The sequence below is a fragment of the Manduca sexta genome, chromosome 11, assembly GCF_014839805.1.
Source record: "Manduca sexta isolate Smith_Timp_Sample1 chromosome 11, JHU_Msex_v1.0, whole genome shotgun sequence".
Classification (NCBI taxonomy): Eukaryota; Metazoa; Arthropoda; class Insecta; order Lepidoptera; family Sphingidae; genus Manduca; species Manduca sexta.
Window position 1 is genome coordinate 624189 of NC_051125.1, and position 21341 is coordinate 645529.

Genomic DNA, 21341 nt, shown 5'->3' on the forward strand with positions numbered 1-21341 from the left:
GGGAGAGGGAGGATCCCTCTCGCCGCCAGAGGAGACGTAGGAGGCGCCGGGTGGACGACTGACCGGCGTCTCACGCCCTGTGAATTGGGGGCGTTTGGAGAATTCCACCACGGTATCCCCTGCCTGTCGTAAAAGGCGACTAATAGGGGCCACGATGGGGGTCGTCGGCGGGCAGCAGGGGGCTGCCCGTCCTAGTGCATTTTTTTGCATGTTTGCACAATTTTCGGTTGACCCCCGGGATGGACGGCAGTGTGCAGTAGGCCTCATACTGCCGTAGACGCCGAGGGCGTCCTTCGGTGCGCGGGGGCTTCTGAGCCCCCCCACAATAGGACACGGGCCGCACTAGGCGGCACCGCGCAGGGGCGGCTGCAGATGTAGACTTAGACATTTCCGTTAGAGGAAGCCTGCAGCCGTCCCAAATGCGCCGAAGAGGGCCACCGCGGAGTTTTAGTTGGTATGCCGTGCGTTGTACATAGGTTAGGGACTCGGCCCGGCGGTCGCCCGAAGGCTGACATCAAATCCGGGCGGCGCAACGCCGGGTCGTAAGGCACGGTGACCCCAACATAACCGCTCAGTCGCCCCCCATGAAGGCTGGGCGGTAGTCATAAGGCACTTTCTCCGCGAAAACAAAAAAAAGAAAGATAGCACCACCAGCCTGAAAAAGTACAGCCGCAGGTTTCCCGTGGTATTATTGCAGGAAGTCTTAGTAACCACTGAGAATATTGGTGCAGTTCTCTCTCTCTCTCTTGAGGAGGCCTTCACCTTCGAGTAGCAAGGGATTCTTACATAATTAGAACTAAGTATATAAAATGCATGTATAACTGTAAAAAATATAAACTATGATAATAATATATATAAACATAAACTAAAAGATACTTTATACATAGATAATTATAACTAGAAATAAGTTTTATTTTTCTGTATTATTTAGTAAGAAATAAAAGGCTTTTTATTTTTTTTTTAATTATTATACCCTGATTCTGCCCCATCCAGCAACCCTGCAGTTCATCCCTTCTCCGATCCAATCGTAGTTAATAACGATAGGCCTGACGACGTTGTTCCAGACGATGTCGGTTGTGGTGTAGAGCATACCAATGTCGTTCTTCATAAAGCCGTATTCGGGGTGGACGACGTATCCCTGGTAAGAGTACATCTGACCACCACTGAACCACTGGTTGGTGCCAACAGTCGCGTGTGCGTTACTGTAACACCACAATTTGTCACTGAGTTTTACAACAATAATAAAGTAATATTACAAGTAGTAACACTCGAGTGACATCCAGAGCAGTTCTTTGTAATAGAAGTTTACGGCTAGCACTGTTGCTGCCAGACGAGCGATATACTGGTACTATTCAGTTGTATTTTAAATATGATTTCCAGAGTTAGATATTTTGATGGTGGTAGGACATATTTTATATCCGCCCGGATAGTGACCACCATATACAAGATGTTAAAACCCGCCCTAATGGTTCATTTAAGCGTGTCTCATTCCAGGACAAGCCTGTGTATATCCAGTTCCAACAGGCCGGCATAATTGTGTCGGCCGCCCAGGGGTAGTCATCACTCATCAGTCGATATTCTATTAAACTCGACTCCACTTACCGTCAATTGCAGCGGCACTTCGTTATGCTCGTATATAAAAAAAAATATTAATTGCCCACCGATGTAAATAAAATATTATATTATGTAAAAGCAATTCCATTATGTACAAACCGGGTAAAATTGTTGCCGCTACGGATGGGCACGATGCAGTGGGCAGCGGTGAGAATAGTCCTGCGGGAGATGATGGAGCCGCCGCAAAGTAATTTCCTGATAATAACACCGTGGGTTATGGAAACCATGTGGGGATGAGAGCCTTGAGCGGCCTGGGTGCCGCCTACGATGCGGGCTTAAGGGGCCACATGCTCAAAGAAGATGGACATTCTTATGTTATTAGATACATCAGTTTATAAAAAAAAACATGATAGATGGATACGTCAAACAATGTTAAATACATAAATGTTTATTAATAAAATCATAAATATAAATGTTTGTTTCATAATACCTGTAATTCTTATTATTTTTCTCCGAATTTATGCAAATATTGTGATTATTTGCAAAAAGAAAAACTGGCGATCTCGCGCGATCTCGAAATTAGCGAAATCGAAGCTGTCTGTACCTGCGGCGGCGTCGTGTGACGGGTCGGCCACTTCCCTCCAAAATGGTTGAGGAGGCCGATGGCTGGCACATGCCTCATACTCGTGAACGGTTGCTGCTCGTGAGGACTGTTCTGCCCATTTCGCTTACTATTTCTATTTGCTAGGGGTACTATAAGTAAAAATTATAAGCATAATATAATACTTGATTTCTGAGAGGGCTGTGCACTCGAATGAAAATTTAAAATTAATTTATTACCTATTTTGTGAGCATATTATAAATGTCCTGCTCTAAACAATAATAAAACACCCAATTGTATTTTTTTTTCTTCTCTGTATCATGTAGGTTGTACCTTAAACTGAATTTGAAAAAAGCAACACCATCTTTCACCACCATACTCTCCCAGTGCTGGGGCTCGGGCCCCCTCTACTACTAAGAGGGATTAGGCCTTAGTCCACCACGTTGGCCTAGTGCGGATTGGTAGACTTTACACACTCACGAAATTCCTATGACAATTTCTCAGGCATGCAGGTTTCCTCACAATGTTTTCCTTCACCGTTAAAGCAAGCGATAATTCACAAATAATACACACATATTATTTTTAAAAAATCTGAGGTGTGTGCCCTTGGGATTCGAACCTGCGGACATTCGCCTCAGCAGTCCTATTCACACTCAACTAGGTTATCGCCGCAACATAAATTGGACGAGGTAAAAAACAAATATTAATTTTTAAAAATTCTAATTTGTGTTTTTCACCTTAAAATGAAGTGTATATGGTATTTTAGAACATTTTATGTTTCTTAGTACCTAATATACAGATCCTAGATAATATGATGTTGCAATCAATTTGTGAAAGCGCCTGACTGCACGTTGCAGCAAATATTCCTGTTACTATTAGCCGCCGCGCTGTATAAGAAGGCGTTTTTAAAAACAATGAAGTATTTTGCTATATATGACGGCATTTCTAAGAAATGATGGATATATGTTTAAAAATAAAGTATAGTATTATTAAATTTATTTTTCAAGATACCTTTTTTTATCCTTTTTACATTTTAAATTTGATTTCTTTTTACACTTAATACTACTTAATATTTAAAAATAATACTAGAGTCTATAATTAGACGTTAGTATTATTTTTCATTGAAAGAATGCCTTTAAAAATACCATGGTAAACAAGATTTCTTTTTATTTTTTCTCTTTTAATAGTTTAATAATTTTTTTGTTTGTTTTTAAAACATTAATGATTTTAAACAGCTCTACAATTTTTACCGGTTATGACAAAGGACGATACTACAACCATAGAATTAATTAAAAACATATGGTCTTATTCATAATAAAACTATCAGAATTATCGGAACTTTATCTGGGCGTTATCGGAGGCATGTAAAAAATTGGTATTCATAATGGTTCAAATGCGCTAAAAGTCTCCGATAAAGATGCTTTGATTTATCGAGCCTAACCCCCGTCTTTACACCTATGTTAAGCGTTCGATAGCAAAAAAATGGCTGACGTCGGTCAGCTGTTTCGTGTTTGACGCTTGTTGCCAAAGTCAGTCTGTACTTAGAAGTAAACAACATTTCGCCCTTGTAGCCCATCATTTTCGTTTCAAGAAGTAATTTTATTTAGTTACGTATTAAAAATTCAAGCTAGGCTGCTTTAGGTAGAAAAATGTGTCATCAGAAATTCGATCCGTTTTCTCTGGATAATGATGAATTCCGTGAACGGTATAATTTTTCCAAACATACGGCTGCATTTATAACTGACTGATAGTCCGCGAAGAGTTGCAGCTTCACGGTATAGATTGTGGCAGATCACCAGAATTGCAAATATTAATTAATTAATTATCCTATTCCATATTTATACGGACTTCGGTAAGTACGTATACTTAATGATGAGCTACTTTTAGATTCGTTTTCTTAATAGATGCAAGTTGTTGGAGACCTCTATGGATTATCTTAAGCCACTATCAGTGGTATATGTAGCAGAGTGGAACGTGCACTCGTAATACATGCTGCAGATTATAGTTATCCCCCACTTCTTTTCAGAGGAACCCTTGTTAAGGCTGGAATTTCACCATGTAAAAGACTTCCCATCTATAACTGGTTGTATTTATTACACCCATCTAAAATAAAAAAATATGGTTGTGATACAGCCTAATATTATATAGAAATGGATATTATTCCCTCAATGTTGTTCAGGTAAGATTTTCAGAAATATGTAAAGTTGTAAATTAATTTAGGTTTTACTTTATTGCATAAACTAAACTCGAGAATTGTTGTAGGTGATTTATGATGCTACTCTTCAGATCAGAGATATTGTTAGATGACAAAGCTGCACTCATAACTCCCGGATATTACAACAATAACTTTGGTGTGTGGAAACAGCATTTTCAATGTCTGTTTTATGGCATATCTAAAATTTGGCAATGTGAAGACTACTATTGTGGCTCTTGCAGTGTTGCGCAACATTGCAATCGCTCAAAGAGAGATATATGCCACAGAACAGTGTGTCTAATATTGAAGAGGTGTCAGAATCAATTATTATCATCATTGACCCAAAACCTAGACTAAAATTGTTCACACTGAAAGGTAACTAATTATACTACATAATTAAAGTTAGTCATTGTCATTTATTTTTATAAAATTTATATTTTTCTTTCATTAATATATCTCAGTTTTAATTTTTTTATTTCAATGGAGCTCATTGTCCATCTGAATAGCATGCAACTCTTTCCTGTGTTGCACTTCTACTGTTGCAATTTATTCTGCAGATGTGGGACAAACCTGAAATTATGCAATGTATAAGCATTCAACATAATACTGAAATAAAAAAAATATTTATTCAAATATACAACAGTAGTATCCCACATGATTATAGCATAGATTACTAAATGATGATTTGTTAATACCACCCCTATATTTCCAGGTGGAGGCGGATTATAGTATACTAATACATCATATGCATGCCTTAATCTGTGTACTGAAGAAATTGTAAATCATATTTGATTATATGTTGACTTGTCATAAGAGCCTTTTATAAATAAAGGTAGCCTACATGATAAATAAAGGTTTTTATTTATTTTCTTTGTTATTTTAACTAATAAAGACCTCAAAAATATGTTTTACTTATGACCTACCTAAAACAACAGTATCCTACATGATTATAGCATAAAAATGATACATACATATCTCCTTTATATTTTCAACTGGAAGTGGGGTCTGAGGAGGCACAATGAGCATGATCTAAAAAATAAAATTGATTTATTCCTTTTATATTTCATTGTGCTGTTTTAACTTTATTATTTGTGCTGAATGCCACCAGGGTACATAATCACTATTGTATATTATCCAAATATTTTATTTATATAAATATTTTAGGAGGGGCTATCATTGTGCGTATTGTTTGACATGCGCAATGCAAGAGTAGCAATATTACATTTCAGTTAGCACAGCTCCCCCAAATGAATCTACGACACCTACATGAAATTGTAGTTCGTGTCGAGATTTTATGTTCAAGAATATGAACCACCTCCCTAACCAATTTCTTCAACATAATCTTGTAAAAAAAGAAATAGTTAGTAATATAGGCATGAATAACGTAAACGTTCAAATATAGAAAAGAGCTGCACCAAACTTGTCTTCCTCCAACCACTTTTCACTTCTCTACCATTTTATCGCAATTTGCTGCCCGCGTTCTTCCAAGTTTTACAAAGAATTTCGAGAATAACAAATAAATCTTCCTCCTGTATTTATTTTATTTACTTTTTTGACAAATGCCATTGTGACAATGACAGACAATTTTTTTATTGTCTGTTTCCAGAGACAAAACTTGGTAGTAATTAGTAGAACTTATTTTAATTATTTTTTTTCTACGAAATGGCAACATTGTGCACATTTAAAGGCCTTTTTGTTATCGGAGGTTAATGAAACCATTATGAATAAGAAATTTTATCGAAGGCTCGATAAGCTTATAGGACGTTTTAACTATTTGCGATTTATACCTTCGATAAGGGTTTTATTATGAATAAGACCATAAATCTTTATTTTAAAAACCCGATTACCGACAGCGGCGAAATTTATTTGAGACAAAATTATAGTAATTAGTATTTGCATTACAATGATAATAATAATCCAAATATAGTAAGTTTTATGATAGAAAGTGAAAAAAATACTAAAGTTTATTCTGTTGATGAAGAATACAAAGAAAAGTATTTAGTAAGACTATATCAAATGAAGCGTTCCGAAGGTATTATATAAGTTTAGAATTTAATATGTATTGTGGTTATAACAATAGTTAAATGTTTTTTTTATGTATTGTGCGTTATTGTTATACATACATATTATATTAAATAATATAAGAATTTTATATAAGAAAAAAAAGACTTTGTTAACATTTTTTTCCAAAGGGGAGCTGTCGTATTAGTATATAAGTCATGTTACGTATTGTAATAGTTAGTATTATGAGTGCATTCTAATAAAGACTCTAAAATCATCAACAGGTCGCAACAATATGCATCCTCCACGACAAATATATAGCATAACACCTTTTCTCAGAGGTAGGCAGAGGTGAACACCTCAGCGCGATAGTCGTCCTGCGTGCTCTACACAACTGCTTCATTGAGACAGTCTTTTTCTTACTAACACGAATAAGCAAAAAATAAAATATTTTTAATAATAAATTATATCGCTTTCAAAAACCACTGAAATTCAAAAAATAATGTAACATTAGGTACTTATACAAGATTTATTTTTGTATACTTACTATAAAGCCGAAACACAAATTAGATTTTAGTGTTAAAGATCACATAAAAGCACACTGCCCGCGCCGCCGCGCCGCAAGGAATGAGCGAGACGTGTGGGGGGCCGCGGGGTGGGGAAGGATGTGCTTGTAAGCTTGAAGAAATTTTAACATAATATTGGGACACAATACAATAAAAATTTGTGAAATGGATTGTGCTACTAATTTTCGACTAACTAATTTCGGGTTTGTAATATACTAATAATAATGTTGGATACTGGTAATTTTGGAGTCAGTGATTAATTGAAATTGCTGGTCAACCTAGATACATTAACAAATATACGAAAACAATGTTTAATTTTATAAATCATTTATTGAACATACCTACACATAAAACTGAGGTTAAAAAAAGAGAGCTGATTAGTTGACGGTGTTGCTCTGGATCCAGCTCCTAAAGGCGCTGATCCTGACGAACATGTCGGGAGCACCCAGGGCGCACGGGATACCCCAAGACACGACACCGATCTGCTCGCCGCGGTCCACGCGGACCAGAGCGCTGCCGGAGTCACCCTACAAAGACAATCACATTCAGCCGCGCACTAGGTGGTAAGTCTTATTATCGGTTTATACGCTATGCTGCCAGTGTGTAAGCACTATTGTGTTATAGTTTCAAGTTAATTAGCAGCTATATAGTCCTTCATACATAATAAAAAAATCCAAGTAACGCTTACCATCAAATATATAAGTTATTTAAAAACTTGTAAAATATAGCTCACTGGAGGCGGTGTAAGTGTTTGTACCAAAAAACTACCCAGGGTTTAAGAAAAGTAAATGAGAAGAACTCACATTGCAAGTACCGTGGTTCTGAGAGTGGAAGGTGCAGAGTTCAACGTTGGGGTCGACGGCAGGTACTATCCTGTTGATGCTGGCGGCGACACGGGCGACTTCACGCATGCAATGGTCACCGTCGACGGTTTGCACGTTCAGTTGGAGCAGGTTGGGAGAGAGAGCACCACCGGCCTGAGAAAGTAAATATATTCGATGTTAACCACTAACATTTAAAGTACAGCCGCAGGTTTCTCGTGGTTTTCTTGCAGGAAATCTTAGTAACCACTGTGAATATTGGTGCAGTAGACAAATCGAAAAAGCATCCGAGGGAATCTAATGATTTCTGGGACGAGGATACTTGATTGTGAATTATGACGTATTTATAATCCAAATACCCTGATTCTGCCCCATCCAGCAACCCTGGAGTTCATCCCTTCTCCGATCCAATCGTAGTTAATAAAGATAGGCCTGACGGCGTTGTTCCAGACGATGTTGCTTGAGGTGTGGAGCACACCGATGTCGTTCTTGATGGTGTTGGCGTTGTAGTTGGGGTGGATGGCGAATCTCCGGTACGAGTACATCTGACCACCACTGTTCCAGCGGTTGGTGCCGACGACCGCGCGTGCGATACTGTAACATCACAATTTGTCACTGGCTTTCACTTAATTTACAAAACAATAAAGTGATATAACAAGGAGTAGCACACAAGTGACATCCAGAGCAATACTTTATAACATAAGTTTACGGCTAGCACTGTTGCTGCCAGACGAGCGATATACAGGTGCTATTCAATTTTATTTCAAAAATAATTTCCAAAGAGTTAGATATTTTGCTGGTGGTAGGATATAGTTCATATCCGCACAAATAGCGACCACTGTAACCAAGATATTAAAACCCGCCATAGTTGCCCACGTAAATGTGAAGCGTTCCAGGTTGAACCTGTGTATATCTAGTTCCAACAGGCCGGCATAATTGTTTCGACTGCCAAAGGGTAGTCATCACTCATCACTTGTCAGTTAACATTCTATTAGACCCCACCCCACTTACCATCAGGCGCAGCGGGATCACTAGGATGCTCGTGCACGTATATAAAATAAGGATAATAATTGCCTGCCGATGTAAATAAAATATTATTATGTTTAATTAAGTTCCATTTTGTACGAACCGGTTAACACTGTTGCCACTGCGGATGGGACCAATGCAGTGGGCAGCAGTGAGGACAGTCCTGGGGGAGATAATGGAGCCGCCGCAAATTAGGGTCCTGATAAGAGCGCCGTTGGTAATGGCGACCATGTGTGGGTGAGCACCGTTAGCGGCTTGGGCGCCGCCTACGATACGGGCGTTGGGGTTCACATGCTCGAAGAAGATGGACATGTCCTGGTCAAGCTCCTCAAAAGGGAATGCTAAAGAAAAAACATTAGATATCAACGGCCTCAACAAAAGAGAACGAGTTATTGTTACATAAAAGAAAGAAAGTTCGAAGACCAATGAACTGGCTGTTCAATTTTTTACCACATGTCGTTATAATGAGCCAATTTGAGTTCAGCGCCACGCACATATTCAAGCATGTTGCAAAGAGGATATGAATTTGTTTCTACCGCTAACCGCCTGACTAACATCAACCTCTCTTAAAGATCCAGTCTCAGGCAAACCAATTACGCAATAGGGGTTGGGAATCCAAGACTCCCAATCTTCAGCTAGAATACGTTGACATTATACCAACGTGTCGACACTAAATAATTAATTCTAATCGGTAGTTCAGTTATCAGTTAATATTTTCTTTATCTTATGTTGAACCGTTTTTAATTTGCGTAAAATTTATAAAATATCAATCTTACCATTGCATCCCGCCAAAACGGCGACGAAAAGAAATGCAAGTTTCATGGCCATGTCGGTTATGCTCCACACCGGGTTTTCGAAATATATCCTTTATATATACCACACAAATTAATACTATCGGATTTATTTTTTGATTAGATTAATTTGATCATAATGAAATGCGTACTACTCATCATTTTAATTAAGCCAAGTGCGAGTAAGTTGCTGCATTACGATTCCGTACACTATATACTTAAGTCAAAGGTAGGCAGGCAGGGAAAGGAGAAAACCAAAAATATTCTTTATACGGAGATCCTTTTTATGTAGGTCCTGCTATGTGATATAGCACTTAGTCCCGACTTGCATGATTTGCAAGGGTTGTTAAAGTAGGAATAACTGTTGAAACTCCCTCTCAGGTAGAAGTGCTCGCGTTCTACTTAAACATCAGTCAATCATTATTCAACGGTTTTATTTCCGAATTGCCATTGCTTTTGGCGTAACGAAGACAGGGACAAATCAGTAATTTCTTAAAATAATTAAAAGAGCCTTTCTTTATTCGTATTAAGGTAATATTTGATTACTTAAGAAGTCATTGTTAGTTTTAGCTTACTTTTTCAAGATTTTAAAGACTTATTTGTATAGATATAAATAGTGTGGCAGCTAGTGAGAAGACAATGGGAATATTTATTACCATCTGGGTCTCTAACTTATCATATAGTGCTAGAACTTGTGACGTCATTTTACATAATGAATTATCTTTTCTTGGCGTTCTTTCACAATTCAGGCACAATATTCAGACTCCGGGTTGACATTGAATATGTAAAAACTTTTATCGTTTTACGCGACCCGGGATCGAATGCGTGATCTCGCGCGGGAATTGTACCAGAATACTACTATGCCACCAAGTCGGTCAGTTAGTTACAACTTCCATATTTCTATGCATTTAGTACATAACTTAAATGCATTTTTTTTGTATAATTTTAATATGTATATTTAAAATCAATGCCAAAATTTCCATTATTGTGTTGCTAAACACACCGCGATTTAATCACTCAAGCTTAGCGTTATCTGTAATAATGAATCATTTGGCTTTTCCTGATAAAGAGACGTCAATAAAAATGTACTAGTAGTCCATTGAAATGTTACATTTTTTAGGCCTTACCTTGCGTTTTTTAGAGGACGCAATTTTATTTTTTAGAAGTGTAGGGGGGGTCAGTGTGAAGCTAAAACCAAGTTTGTGGGGTCGCCACCCTTGTCCCACGGCCGCCATCTTGGGTTGAAATGGTTTTACGATGTATCTCTTAAACCATTTATCTGACAAAAAATTATAAACATTTTTGTTGCAAATTAAATTCTCTACAACTTTGGTCTAGTAACTTGTGTCGTAGAACTATAAATAAAAAAGTTATAAGCGAAAATGTTAAGAAATTCAATGTTAAGCAATGTCCATTGCAATGTCATCAGAACGTGTGTTTATAAGGTTCATAATACGTACAACACAAACCCGCGGTTGTCGGCTTGTACGCGAATTACTTGGATCCTGAATCGCTTTGGGACAGATGAAGCAATTGCTTAACATTTTTGCTTATAACTTTTTTATTTATAGTTCTACGACAAAAGTTACTGGACCAAAGTTGTAGAGAATTTAATTTGCAACAAAAATGTTTATAATTTTTTTGTCAGATAAATAGTTTAAGAGATACATCGTAAAACCATTTCAACCCAAGATGGCGGCCGTGGGACAAGGGTGGCGACCCCACAAACTTGGTTTTAGCTTTACACTGACCCCCTACACTTCTAAAAAATAAAATTGCGTCCTCTAAAAAACGCAGCCCCAAATGTAACTTTTCAATGGACTATAGTGGTGGTACAGACATCCGAATTCGAATCTATACTAATAAACAGAGCTATAGAGTTTTTTTGTTCGAACGCGCTAATCTCAGGAACTACTGGTTCGAATTAAATAAATGTTTTAGTCTTGGATACTCATTTACCGAGGAAGGCTATAAGCTCTTTAACATTACGCTATGACCAATAGGAGCGAAGCATCAATGAAAAGTGTTGCAACAGGAGAAATTTATTATTTTTGGGAGCTTCCGTTGCGTATGCTGCGTAAACGGTTAAAGTTACAGAGCAACCATGTAATACACAATTGTTTCTCTTAAAAAGTAAAAAATATATCTGTTTTAAAGAGAGTCTCGCGTCGCAACCGTATTTTTTTTTTATGGCATTAGTAGTCAAACGAGCGAGCGGCCCGCCTGATGATAAGCAGCATCCGTCACCCACGGACTGAAGCAATGCCAGGGGCACATCCAAGCCATTGCCTACCGGGACATGAGCACTCTTTTTAAACCTCTTTTAAAGTAGGACAAGTCATAGCGCTCGGGATACACCGTTGCAGGGAGTTCATCCCAAAGTTTGCACGTGCGCGGCAGAAAGGATCTTTGAAAAGGCACCGTGCTACTACGGACTCATTCAACGTAGTGCGGATGAACTCCACTGCGATGGCGAGTGGTGCTGTGGTGAAAGGTGAGGCAAGTACATTAAACATTTCCTCGGCGCACTCCCCATGAAAGAGGCGGTAGAATATACTACTTTTTGCTGGCGAATTTGGCTTTGTCCTCCAAAGGACTCTTTAATTGGATATCACTTGAAATTTAGACGCCCAGGTTCCCAATGCTATTCGATATGTCAAGAGTAGCTACTTGGAACTGTGGCGCCATGACAAAATTCTCGATTAGATGGATGTCATCTATCATTACTGTAATATTACGTATATACTTAGATAAATTCAATTCCAAACTGAGGGCAAGAAGCGCTCAATTTTGGTTCTGTATTGTAAAGTAAAGACATCTAGTGTTGAAATTGTGAACTGGTTTGTATCCACACCTCAGAACAAGAACAAGCATAGAAGGAATCTAAATTACACTCATATACTTATCCTATTTTTTCAAATAGGCCAAAACCGTTGAAAAGAACGAGACAAATATTATGTTGCTAAGGTCGGCTTGCGTACACTTTAAAATAACCAAATGGTTACCTTTGGTCCTCTTTATGATGCCGAATTAAAAAGCAAATAAAATGTCAAATGTTCCAACTTGCCAATCCCAAACAATGTCACAAACGCGCCCACACAATTTAGTTACGTTATACTTCAGCGCGTGCTTTTCAAAAGTGGCTACATGTTTTGTAATATTTTTGTTGTTAATTTTAATAAATACACAGTGCTGTTTAAGTAAAATATAGCCCTAGGAACAAGCAATGGCCTGCGTTATTGTGAGGTGTAAATCTCATTCTTCTCGTAAAGAAAATGAAACTGAAATCATCAGCTTCCATCGGTGAGTAAACAAAAAACCGAATATATTTGCTTAAACCCTGTATATAAGTGCAAAAAGTGTTATTAATTATACTTTATTATGCTGTAGTCATATTATAATCTGCTGTTGGCCATTCGATCCAGTCATTATTAAGTATTTTTCATTTTTACCAATTTACGTAGTCGTGGTCAATAGTGTTGTGCTGCATATTCTGTCGACAACATAGATGTTAGTATATTGTAGTTTACTATTTTGCATAAATTTCCTTTTGCTTTCAATGTATGGTGGTGTAGTGGTAAAAGCCACTTGGAAACCGTGCGCGAAGGCTGGGGTTGAGGAAACTATCTGATTTTTATAGTGTGTTTCATACAATGTGTTTCATTGCAGATTCCCCACAGATGATGCTGTGAGGCAAAAATGGATCGTTTCCATAGCTCGTCCCAATTGGCATTGAAAAAACAGCACCGTGTTTGCTCTAAGCATTTCGACAAAGTTTTATTAACATTGAAATAAGTTATCAAACATATGTGAAATGAATGATACCGGTGTGTTTTAATTTTACTGTCCCATTTTAGTAGCTTTTGTCAAATCACACCTCTTGGGTATCTTTTAATCCCTAAGAACAGAAGGCGTACTGGCTTTCTCCTAGACGAAATTCCGGCCGATTTCTTGTTTGTTACTTACAGCGGTTTCCATTCCTTCCGAAATTTCTAACATTTTCTTAATTTAATAATCTAAATGCTAAACCATTTTTGTGTGAATGATATTGGTATGTTGTAGTGATGTTTTGGTACTTGAATACCAAATCAAGGTTTTGATATCTTTTTATAGCCTCTATCTAAAATAGCAATTTGCAACGGTTTGTAGTTGACTGACCGAAAAGTGTTTATTTTAGCAGGTCTGTGAATTTACCATAGCCGATAGACAAAGCATCTATCGATATCGATAAGATGTCAGAAGGGATCGCAACACAATTAAATTTCTTGCTGTCTAAGACAGAGTACGCTCAAATGTCATAGTGTTACTTCTATGCTTGTCATTGTTCTGAGATCCACACGATAAGTTGTTTTTGGTTTATGATTAATCTATGATTGCATTATTATTCAACGTCAAACAATAAATACCATTACTGATTACGCAAATTAACGTTTTAATAAATAATCACTACGTTACATGTATACTTATAATTATTTGACGAATGCCTTACATATTTCTTTCCAGGATGCAACAAGCGTTCCGAGAACAATTTATTAGCGCAGAAAGTGAGTACTACTGGCGGTTTACCTTCGTGTGGGGCGACCGGACGGTTATGATCGGTTCGCTGGCCACACGAGCCGATGTTGAGGTCCCGGTGAGATGGAAATCATCGGACGACCGCCAGTTCGTGTTCCTAACACTTTATACTCCGCGGTGGCCATCTTCGGCGCTGTAGGGAAGGTTGCAGGGTTCCTCTGACGGAAAGTTTTATTAAAATATGCGTATGAGCGCAGTTTAACAATTATATTTTAATATATAAGTTTATTTAGAAGACTAACATGCAACAATATACGCCATACTTATGTAAGGAAGGAAGTGACCGAGCATAAACTAAAACCATAGATAATCTAACAGACTTGTCATCCGCAACCGCCCCGGCCCAGTACCGTGGGCATCCCCCTGCCGCCCGCCTGCAACCCTCCGATGTCACTATTACTTGCCTCGTACGATAGGTAGGGTATACCGTGGTGGAATTCTCCAAACGTGCTCCGTCCATAGGGCGCTGTACAGCATAACGAAAGGTGTAATTTTCCGAAAGGAAACCCGACATAAGATATAGGTACTAATAGGCGTAAATGTGGTCTGCAAATCGGTCTAATAGCATTTAAATTCTACAAGAATGCTACGTAAGGCAAGCCGGAAGGAATCGAGTTATATGGACCCTTCGCTGCTGCTGTACTCTGGGTGCCTCCAACGCCGTCTCTGATGGCGGGAATCATCGGCGCGTTCTCTTTTTTATTAATGACGTAGCTAACCTTTCCAATGATGGTAGGGGACACGAGAGCTTATTAACAATGCCAACTCGATCCATACTTTGAATTATAAGCACTTCGTTTCAAAACGTTTGTCTCTACATGAGCTGTTGCCTCGTAATATTAAGTAATTACACTTAAACAAAGTAAAAAATGTGGTTATGTATACTTAGTAATGTAAAACAGATATAATATTACGAAATATTATTTAATATGTAACTTCATAAGCATGGAGGTGAATACAAAACTAATGAGATATTATATTCACACATACCTATCTACTTTACGTAAAGAAAACTTAGAGAGGGAAATACCAAAGTAATGTTTACTGATAAATTTAATCCAATTCATCTGCAATTGGTCAAGTATTTTGGGTTCAAAACATAGCAAATAAAGAAAAAGTAATTGCGTTTATTAGTTGTTGAAAGAAGATACTAGTGAAATCCAACAAACCTATAGAGGAACTGCGAACCGAGAACCTGCATCTATCAAAATAAAATTTTCAGATTTTATCAAGGTTTTTTTCATTATAAGTAATTCTTCTCCCGACGATTCGAACACTTTTTTTATTTATTTATTTCTTTTCTTACACATAGTCATTACAGAAATTTTCCAAGACGACAATGTGGGGTAACTATTATTGATGTAAAATTAAAAAGTAATTATAAAACAAAAAACATGGAACAAAATAAAACATAAAATTAATAAATACTGATAAATAGGTATGACATAGAATAAATAACAAAATTTATTTAGCAAATCTTTGCATATTCACTCCACTCACATACATGTCCAACATCTGTTTTGGCATGCACCTCATTAATGGTCCTAATCGCTCGGGTGAAAGGTGGCCGCAAAGGGATTATAATATATAGGAAAGGTGGCCGTCGGCACCGCCAACAGCGGCGGGCGGCGCCGCCTCCACACGTACCGTGTTGTGCTCGACATCACGCAACAGCTTCACTAGATACGAAACAAGGGCGAACTCGCGCCGCACCGTCAGCTCGTTGTACCCGACCATACCCAGTACGAACAATATGGGGTACATCAGCGGATATACCGGATATACCCCATAGAGTTTCATGTACAGATGCCTCGCGAATATGTTCTGCATGCGTTCCAACATGATCGTGTACTTGTCGTCTTGCGGGCGCAGACGATCGCGCCGTGCTCCAAATGACTACGAACCAGCGCGTCGTACAGCACTCTGACGGTGCCCGGTGGTGATATTGATGAAGTGTCGCGTCTGCCTTAACACAAACCCGAGATTTTATACGCCTTCTTGCATATTTTTTTGATATGAACACGAAACGTCAATTAAGGCGTGAGATGCACTCCCAAGCCTCTTCTCAGCCTTCATAGTCACGGGCGGACTGAGGTTAAGGTCATCGGAAAAGACAACGTTACAGTATCGACCCACATTTTACAATCATACAAGTTTAAAAAAACGCACAATGAGGTCATAATGTCTTGAAGTCTGTCAGCCGGTATCACTAAATCAGTCATATATATATTTATTGCTTTGAATGTGGAGACGAGCTTGCTATTCACCTGATGGTAAGCAACACGACCGCCCATAAACAGAAACACCATCCAACACCTTGAATTACAAAGTATTGTTTGGTATTACACTGAGCTAGCCATCCTGAGACATGTAATGTTAAGTCTTATTATGTCCAGTAGTTACACTGGCTACAATGTTCTTCAAACCGGAATACAACAGGGACTACATACTGCTGTTGGCAGAAATAGACATTGTGGTAGATCTACCCAGGACCTACCTAGGACTTACCCAGGCGGACTCTCACATAATAGACTTCGCACCAGTAGATCTCTCATATCTACTGGTCTGACCCTCCTTTAATTTAAGATAAATAATTTTAAGAAATATGATTATTTTTTATGAATTATAAGTTTTGAATGGATTGAACTTTGATTTGAACTTCTAAAAATACTGTTAGCGGGTCGTTTTTCTGCGAGCACCTTAAAAGATTCGCAGTGATTTAGTTTGTCTGTTTTGCCAAGAAAGATGGAATTTTTTAGGCGCCGATAGCAGTAGCGGCATTGAATAAATTATAATAATGCCGTTTTAACAGGGTAACGGTATAAGACGAACGAGGTCATTAATAATAAACCAAAGGAAAAGTAAAATTGAAATTATTTATTAAACGTAAACGTAGAATTGATGATGAAAAAAGTCAGCTGATTAGTTGACGGTGTTGCTCTGGATCCAGCTCCTGAAGGCGCTGAGCCTTACGAAAATGTCGGGAGCGCCCAGGGCGCACGGGAGACCCCAAGACACGATACCGATCTGCTGGCCGCGGTCCATGCGGACCAGAGCGCTGCCGGAGTCACCCTGCAATGACAATCACATTCAGCCGCGCACTAGGTCGTATTATCGGTTTATATGCTATGCTGCCAATGTATAAGCACTATTGTGTTAGAGTTTAAAGTAAATTAACAGCTATATTATAGTCCTTAATACATAATAAATAATTCTATGTAACGTTTACCATCAAATTTCGTAATTTAAAAACTTGTAAAATATAGTTTATTGGAGGCGGTTTAAGTGTTTGTCCCAAAAAACTGGCTAATGTTTAAGAAAAGTAAATAAGTAGAACTTACATTGCAAACACCGTGGTTGTGAGAGTGGAAGGTGCAGATCTCTATGTTGGGATCGACTTTAGTATTTCTCATGTTGTGGATGGCGCCGACACGGGCGATTTCACGGATGCAATGGTCGCCGTCGACGGTTTGCACGTTCAGTTCGCGCAGGTTGCGAGCGATAATACCGCCGTTCTGAGAAAATAAATATATTCAATGTTAACCACTAAAATGTTAAATACAGTCGCAGGTTTGTCGTGGTTTCCTTGCAGGAAATCTTAGTAACCACTGTGAATATTGGTGCAGTAGACACATCGAAAAAGCATCTGAAGGAATATGATGGTTTCTGTGACGTAGATACGTGATTGTAAATTAAGACGTATTTTTGATCCACATACCCTGATTCTGCCCCATCCAGCAACCCTGCAGTTCATCCCTTCTCCGATCCAATCGTAGTTAATAACGATAGGCCTGACGACGTTGTTCCAGACGATGTCGGTTGTGGTGTAGAGCATACCGATGTCGTTCTTACTAAAGCGGCCGTATTCGGGGTGGATGACGTACCCCTGGTAAGAGTACATCTGACCACCACTGAACCACTGGTTGGTGCCAACAGTCGCGTGTGCATTACTGTAACACCACAATTTGTCACCGAGTTTTACTTAATTTACAAAAATAAAGTAATATTACAAGATGTAGCACTCGAGTGACATTCAGAGCAGTATTTTGTAATACAAGTTTACGGCTAACACTGTTGGTGCCAGACAAGCAATATGCAGGTAATTTCCCGCATTTGTAAATAAAACATTACATTTTGTACGAACCTTCTAAGAGTGTCCTCGTAGTCGTTGATGATAGGCACGATGCAGTGGGCAGCGGTGAGGATAGTCCTGCGGGTGACGATGGAGCCGCCGCACACTAAGTTCCTGAGAGTAGCGCCGTAGGTTATGGAAACCATGTGGGGATGAGAGCCTTCAGCGGCATGAGTGCCGCCTACGATGCGGGCATTAGGGTCCACATGCTCGAAGAAGATGGACATGTCCTGGTCCGGATCCTCAAGAGGTAATGCTGAAGGCAAACATTAGGTTTATCAATGGCCTCAAAAGAGAACGAGTTATTATTACATAAAAGGAAGAAAGTTCGAAGACCAATGAACTACTGGCTATTCAACTTTTCTTTTAGCACATGTCGTTACAGTGGGCCAATTCGAGGTCGGTGCGACACAATTTTACAAGAATATTGCAAAGAGGATGTGACTTTGTTACAGCTAACCGCCTGACTGATCCAATCTCGGGCAAATCAATTACCTGATCTGGGATGAGAATTCACGACTCACAATCTTTAGAATAAGTTGACATTATACCAACGTGACGACACCAAATAATTAATTATAATCGTTAGTTCTAATCTATATATATAAAAATGAATTGCTGTTCGTTAGTCTCGCTAAAACTCGAGAACGGCTGAACGGATTTATCTTATCTTGGTCTTGAATTATTCGTGGAGGTCTAGGGATGGTTTAAAAGGTGAGAAAAATTCGAATAATTGCCGGGAAAATCCTCAAAACAGCATTTTTCTATTTCCCATACAAACGTTTTCTAACTAATACGTAGAGTCAATTTGAGCTTTATTGCTATCGTATAAAGTTCACTGTTGTCTAAGCAATATAGGTGTGTTCCTAACATCAAAGCAGTGTGCGTTGGAGCACAGAATATAATAATGTAATGTCGCGTTCTGAAACTCAAAAAAGTGATATCGCGGACCCGACTAAATTGAACAGTCACAAAATTTAATATATCAGTTATTTGGTTGGCTTCACGATATTATTTCTTTTGTTTTACTTTAAAATGCATGTTTTCGTTATGGACAATTTTTGAGCTACTTTTGCATATCTATACTTATAATAAATCTGTAGGGAGGTCAATTCTGTACATGAAATATATTTCCAAAATAACTGGGGTGATTAGGGATCGATACTGATGCCAAAAATGCAATTAGTAAAATTTTTGTCTGTCTGTCTGTATAACCGTTATAGAAACAAAAACTACTCGACGGATTTTAACTTAACTTGGTACAATTATTTTTCATACTCCTGAGCTGGTTATAGTATACTTTTCAACACGCTACAATTAATAGGAGCATAGCAGTGATGGAAAATGTTGGGAAAACGGGAGAAGTTACTCCATTTTTTAAGCTTCCGTCATTTCGTGTGCAACCTTAATGGTAAATAAAGTTCCTTCGATTTCACCAGGATCCCATCATCAGACCCTGACCGGACAATCGGACCACCTGCATACCACCATAAATTAAAAAAACATCCCGACAAATTGAGCACCTTCTCCATTTTTGAAACCCGAAATCCACGCGGGCGAAGCTGCGGGCGGAAGCTAGTTTATTATATATTTTATGTCCAATCATTTTTAACTTGCGTAATTGAAATACAAAATTAACCTCACCATTGCATCCCGCAAAAATGGCGACGAAAAGAAGTACCAGTTTCATGACCATGTCGGTTACGCTCCACAACTGATTAACTGGTTGAAATAGATCCTTTATATATTATATATATCACAAAAATCAATACTATCGGAATTGTTTTTTGATTAGATTAATTTGGTCATTATGAAATCCTTATTACTTATTAGTTCAATTAAGCCAAGTGCGAGTAAGTTTCTGTATTGGGATTCCGTACAATAAATAATTAAGTCAAAGGTAGGCAGGCAGGGAAAGGAGAAAACTAAAAATATCCTTTATGAAGAATGATATCCATCTTAAGTAGGTCCTACTATGTGACATAGCACTTAGTCCCGACTTGCATGATTTGCAAGGGTTGTTGAAGTAGGAATAACTGTCGAAACTCCCTCCCAGGTAGAAGTGCTCGCGTTCCATTTAGACATTAAACATTAATCTATTATTATTCAACAACTCTGTTCGTGATTTGCCATTAATTTGTTGTAATGAATACAGGGGCAAATCATTGATTACTTAAATTATTGGAGGAGCCTCGCGTTATTGGTATTGAACTAAAATTATTTAAGTAGACATTGTTAGTTTTAGCTTAAGTTTTCAAGATTTAAATGACTTATTTGTATAGAGATAAATAGTGTAGCAGCTAGTGAGAAGACAGCTCGAATATTTATTACCATCAGGATCTCTAACTTATTTTCTATATAGTACTAGTATTATATGATAAGTCAGGGACCCTGATGGTAATAAATATTCGAGCTGTCTTCTCATTAGCTGCCACACTATTTATTTCATTTTACATAACGAATTTTCTTTTCTTGGCGTTCTTTCACAATTCAGGCACAAAATTCAGACTCCAGGTTGACATTGTTCATCTAAAAACTTTATATCGTTTTACACGACGGGATCAAATTCGTGATCTCGCACGGGAATTGTACCAGAATACTACTATGCCACCAAGTCGGCCAACTTTATTTAAAACTTCCATATTTTTATACATTTAGTACAACACTTAAATGATTTTTTTTGTATTCTTTTTTAATTTTTTTCCATTATTGTGTTGCTAAACACACCGCGATGTAATCAATCAAGCTTAGCGTTATCTGTAATGACGAATCATTTGGCTTTTCCTGATGAAGAGACTGTTTGTTTGAAGCTGAAGAGTTTGTTTGTTTGAACGCGCTAATCTCGGGAACTACTGGTTCGAATTAAATAAATATTTTAGTGTTAGATACCCATTTATAGAGGAAGGCTATAAGCTACCTATATGTATAACATTACGCTATGACCAATAGGAGCGGAGCATCAATGAAAAGTGTTGCAAAAACAGGAAAAAATTGTTCCTTTTAAGAGTTTCCTTTGCGTAAACGGTTAAAGTTACGCTACAATCATGTGTGATAGAATAGTTTCTCTTAAAAAGTTAAAA

At 38.1% G+C, this 21341-nt stretch overlaps 3 protein-coding genes across 3 annotated transcripts; all 3 read right to left on the reverse strand.

Moving 5' to 3' along the window:
• Positions 1 to 967: 967 nt before the first annotated feature.
• LOC115451678 (trypsin) lies at positions 968 to 1841 on the reverse strand. Its single transcript, XM_037437663.1, has 2 exons — positions 1714 to 1841; positions 968 to 1202 (listed from the first exon to the last, which is right to left on the reverse strand). The coding sequence occupies exons 1-2, from the start codon at positions 1839 to 1841 to the stop codon at positions 968 to 970; spliced, it is 363 nt and encodes a 120-aa protein (XP_037293560.1).
• A 5385-nt stretch (positions 1842 to 7226) lies between these two features.
• Positions 7227 to 9622, reverse strand: LOC115454225 (chymotrypsin-1-like). The gene is made up of 5 exons (XM_037437415.1): positions 9540 to 9622; positions 8867 to 9104; positions 8097 to 8331; positions 7720 to 7893; positions 7227 to 7443 (listed from the first exon to the last, which is right to left on the reverse strand). The coding sequence occupies exons 1-5, from the start codon at positions 9589 to 9591 to the stop codon at positions 7294 to 7296; spliced, it is 849 nt and encodes a 282-aa protein (XP_037293312.1). The 5' UTR covers positions 9592 to 9622; the 3' UTR covers positions 7227 to 7293.
• Positions 9623 to 16985: 7363 nt separating this feature from the next.
• LOC119188986 (chymotrypsin-1-like) lies at positions 16986 to 20030 on the reverse strand. The gene is made up of 5 exons (XM_037437411.1): positions 19906 to 20030; positions 18274 to 18517; positions 17848 to 18079; positions 17471 to 17644; positions 16986 to 17201 (listed from the first exon to the last, which is right to left on the reverse strand). Exons 1-5 carry the CDS (start codon positions 19955 to 19957, stop codon positions 17052 to 17054), a joined length of 852 nt encoding a protein of 283 aa, XP_037293308.1. The 5' UTR covers positions 19958 to 20030; the 3' UTR covers positions 16986 to 17051.
• Positions 20031 to 21341: the final 1311 nt, after the last annotated feature.

Excerpts from the sequence above, each read along its gene's own strand:
- LOC115451678 (XM_037437663.1), bottom strand. The coding sequence starts at position 1,841 with ATGGTTTCCATAACCCACGGTGTTATTATCAGGAAATTACTTTGCGGC. Across the intron at positions 1,203-1,713 it reads AGCGGCAACAATTTTACCCG|TAACGCACACGCGACTGTTG; the intron begins GTTTGTACATAA and ends GTGGTGTTACAG.
- LOC115454225 (XM_037437415.1), bottom strand. The coding sequence starts at position 9,591 with ATGGCCATGAAACTTGCATTTCTTTTCGTCGCCGTTTTGGCGGGATGC. Across the intron at positions 8,332-8,866 it reads AGTGGCAACAGTGTTAACCG|TATCGCACGCGCGGTCGTCG; the intron begins GTTCGTACAAAA and ends GTGATGTTACAG. Across the intron at positions 7,894-8,096 it reads CTGGATGGGGCAGAATCAGG|GCCGGTGGTGCTCTCTCTCC; the intron begins GTATTTGGATTA and ends TTACTTTCTCAG.
- LOC119188986 (XM_037437411.1), bottom strand. The coding sequence starts at position 19,957 with ATGGTCATGAAACTGGTACTTCTTTTCGTCGCCATTTTTGCGGGATGC. Across the intron at positions 18,518-19,905 it reads CATTTTTGCGGGATGCAATG|CATTACCTCTTGAGGATCCG; the intron begins GTGAGGTTAATT and ends GTTTGCCTTCAG. Across the intron at positions 18,080-18,273 it reads TACGAGGACACTCTTAGAAG|TAATGCACACGCGACTGTTG; the intron begins GTTCGTACAAAA and ends GTGGTGTTACAG.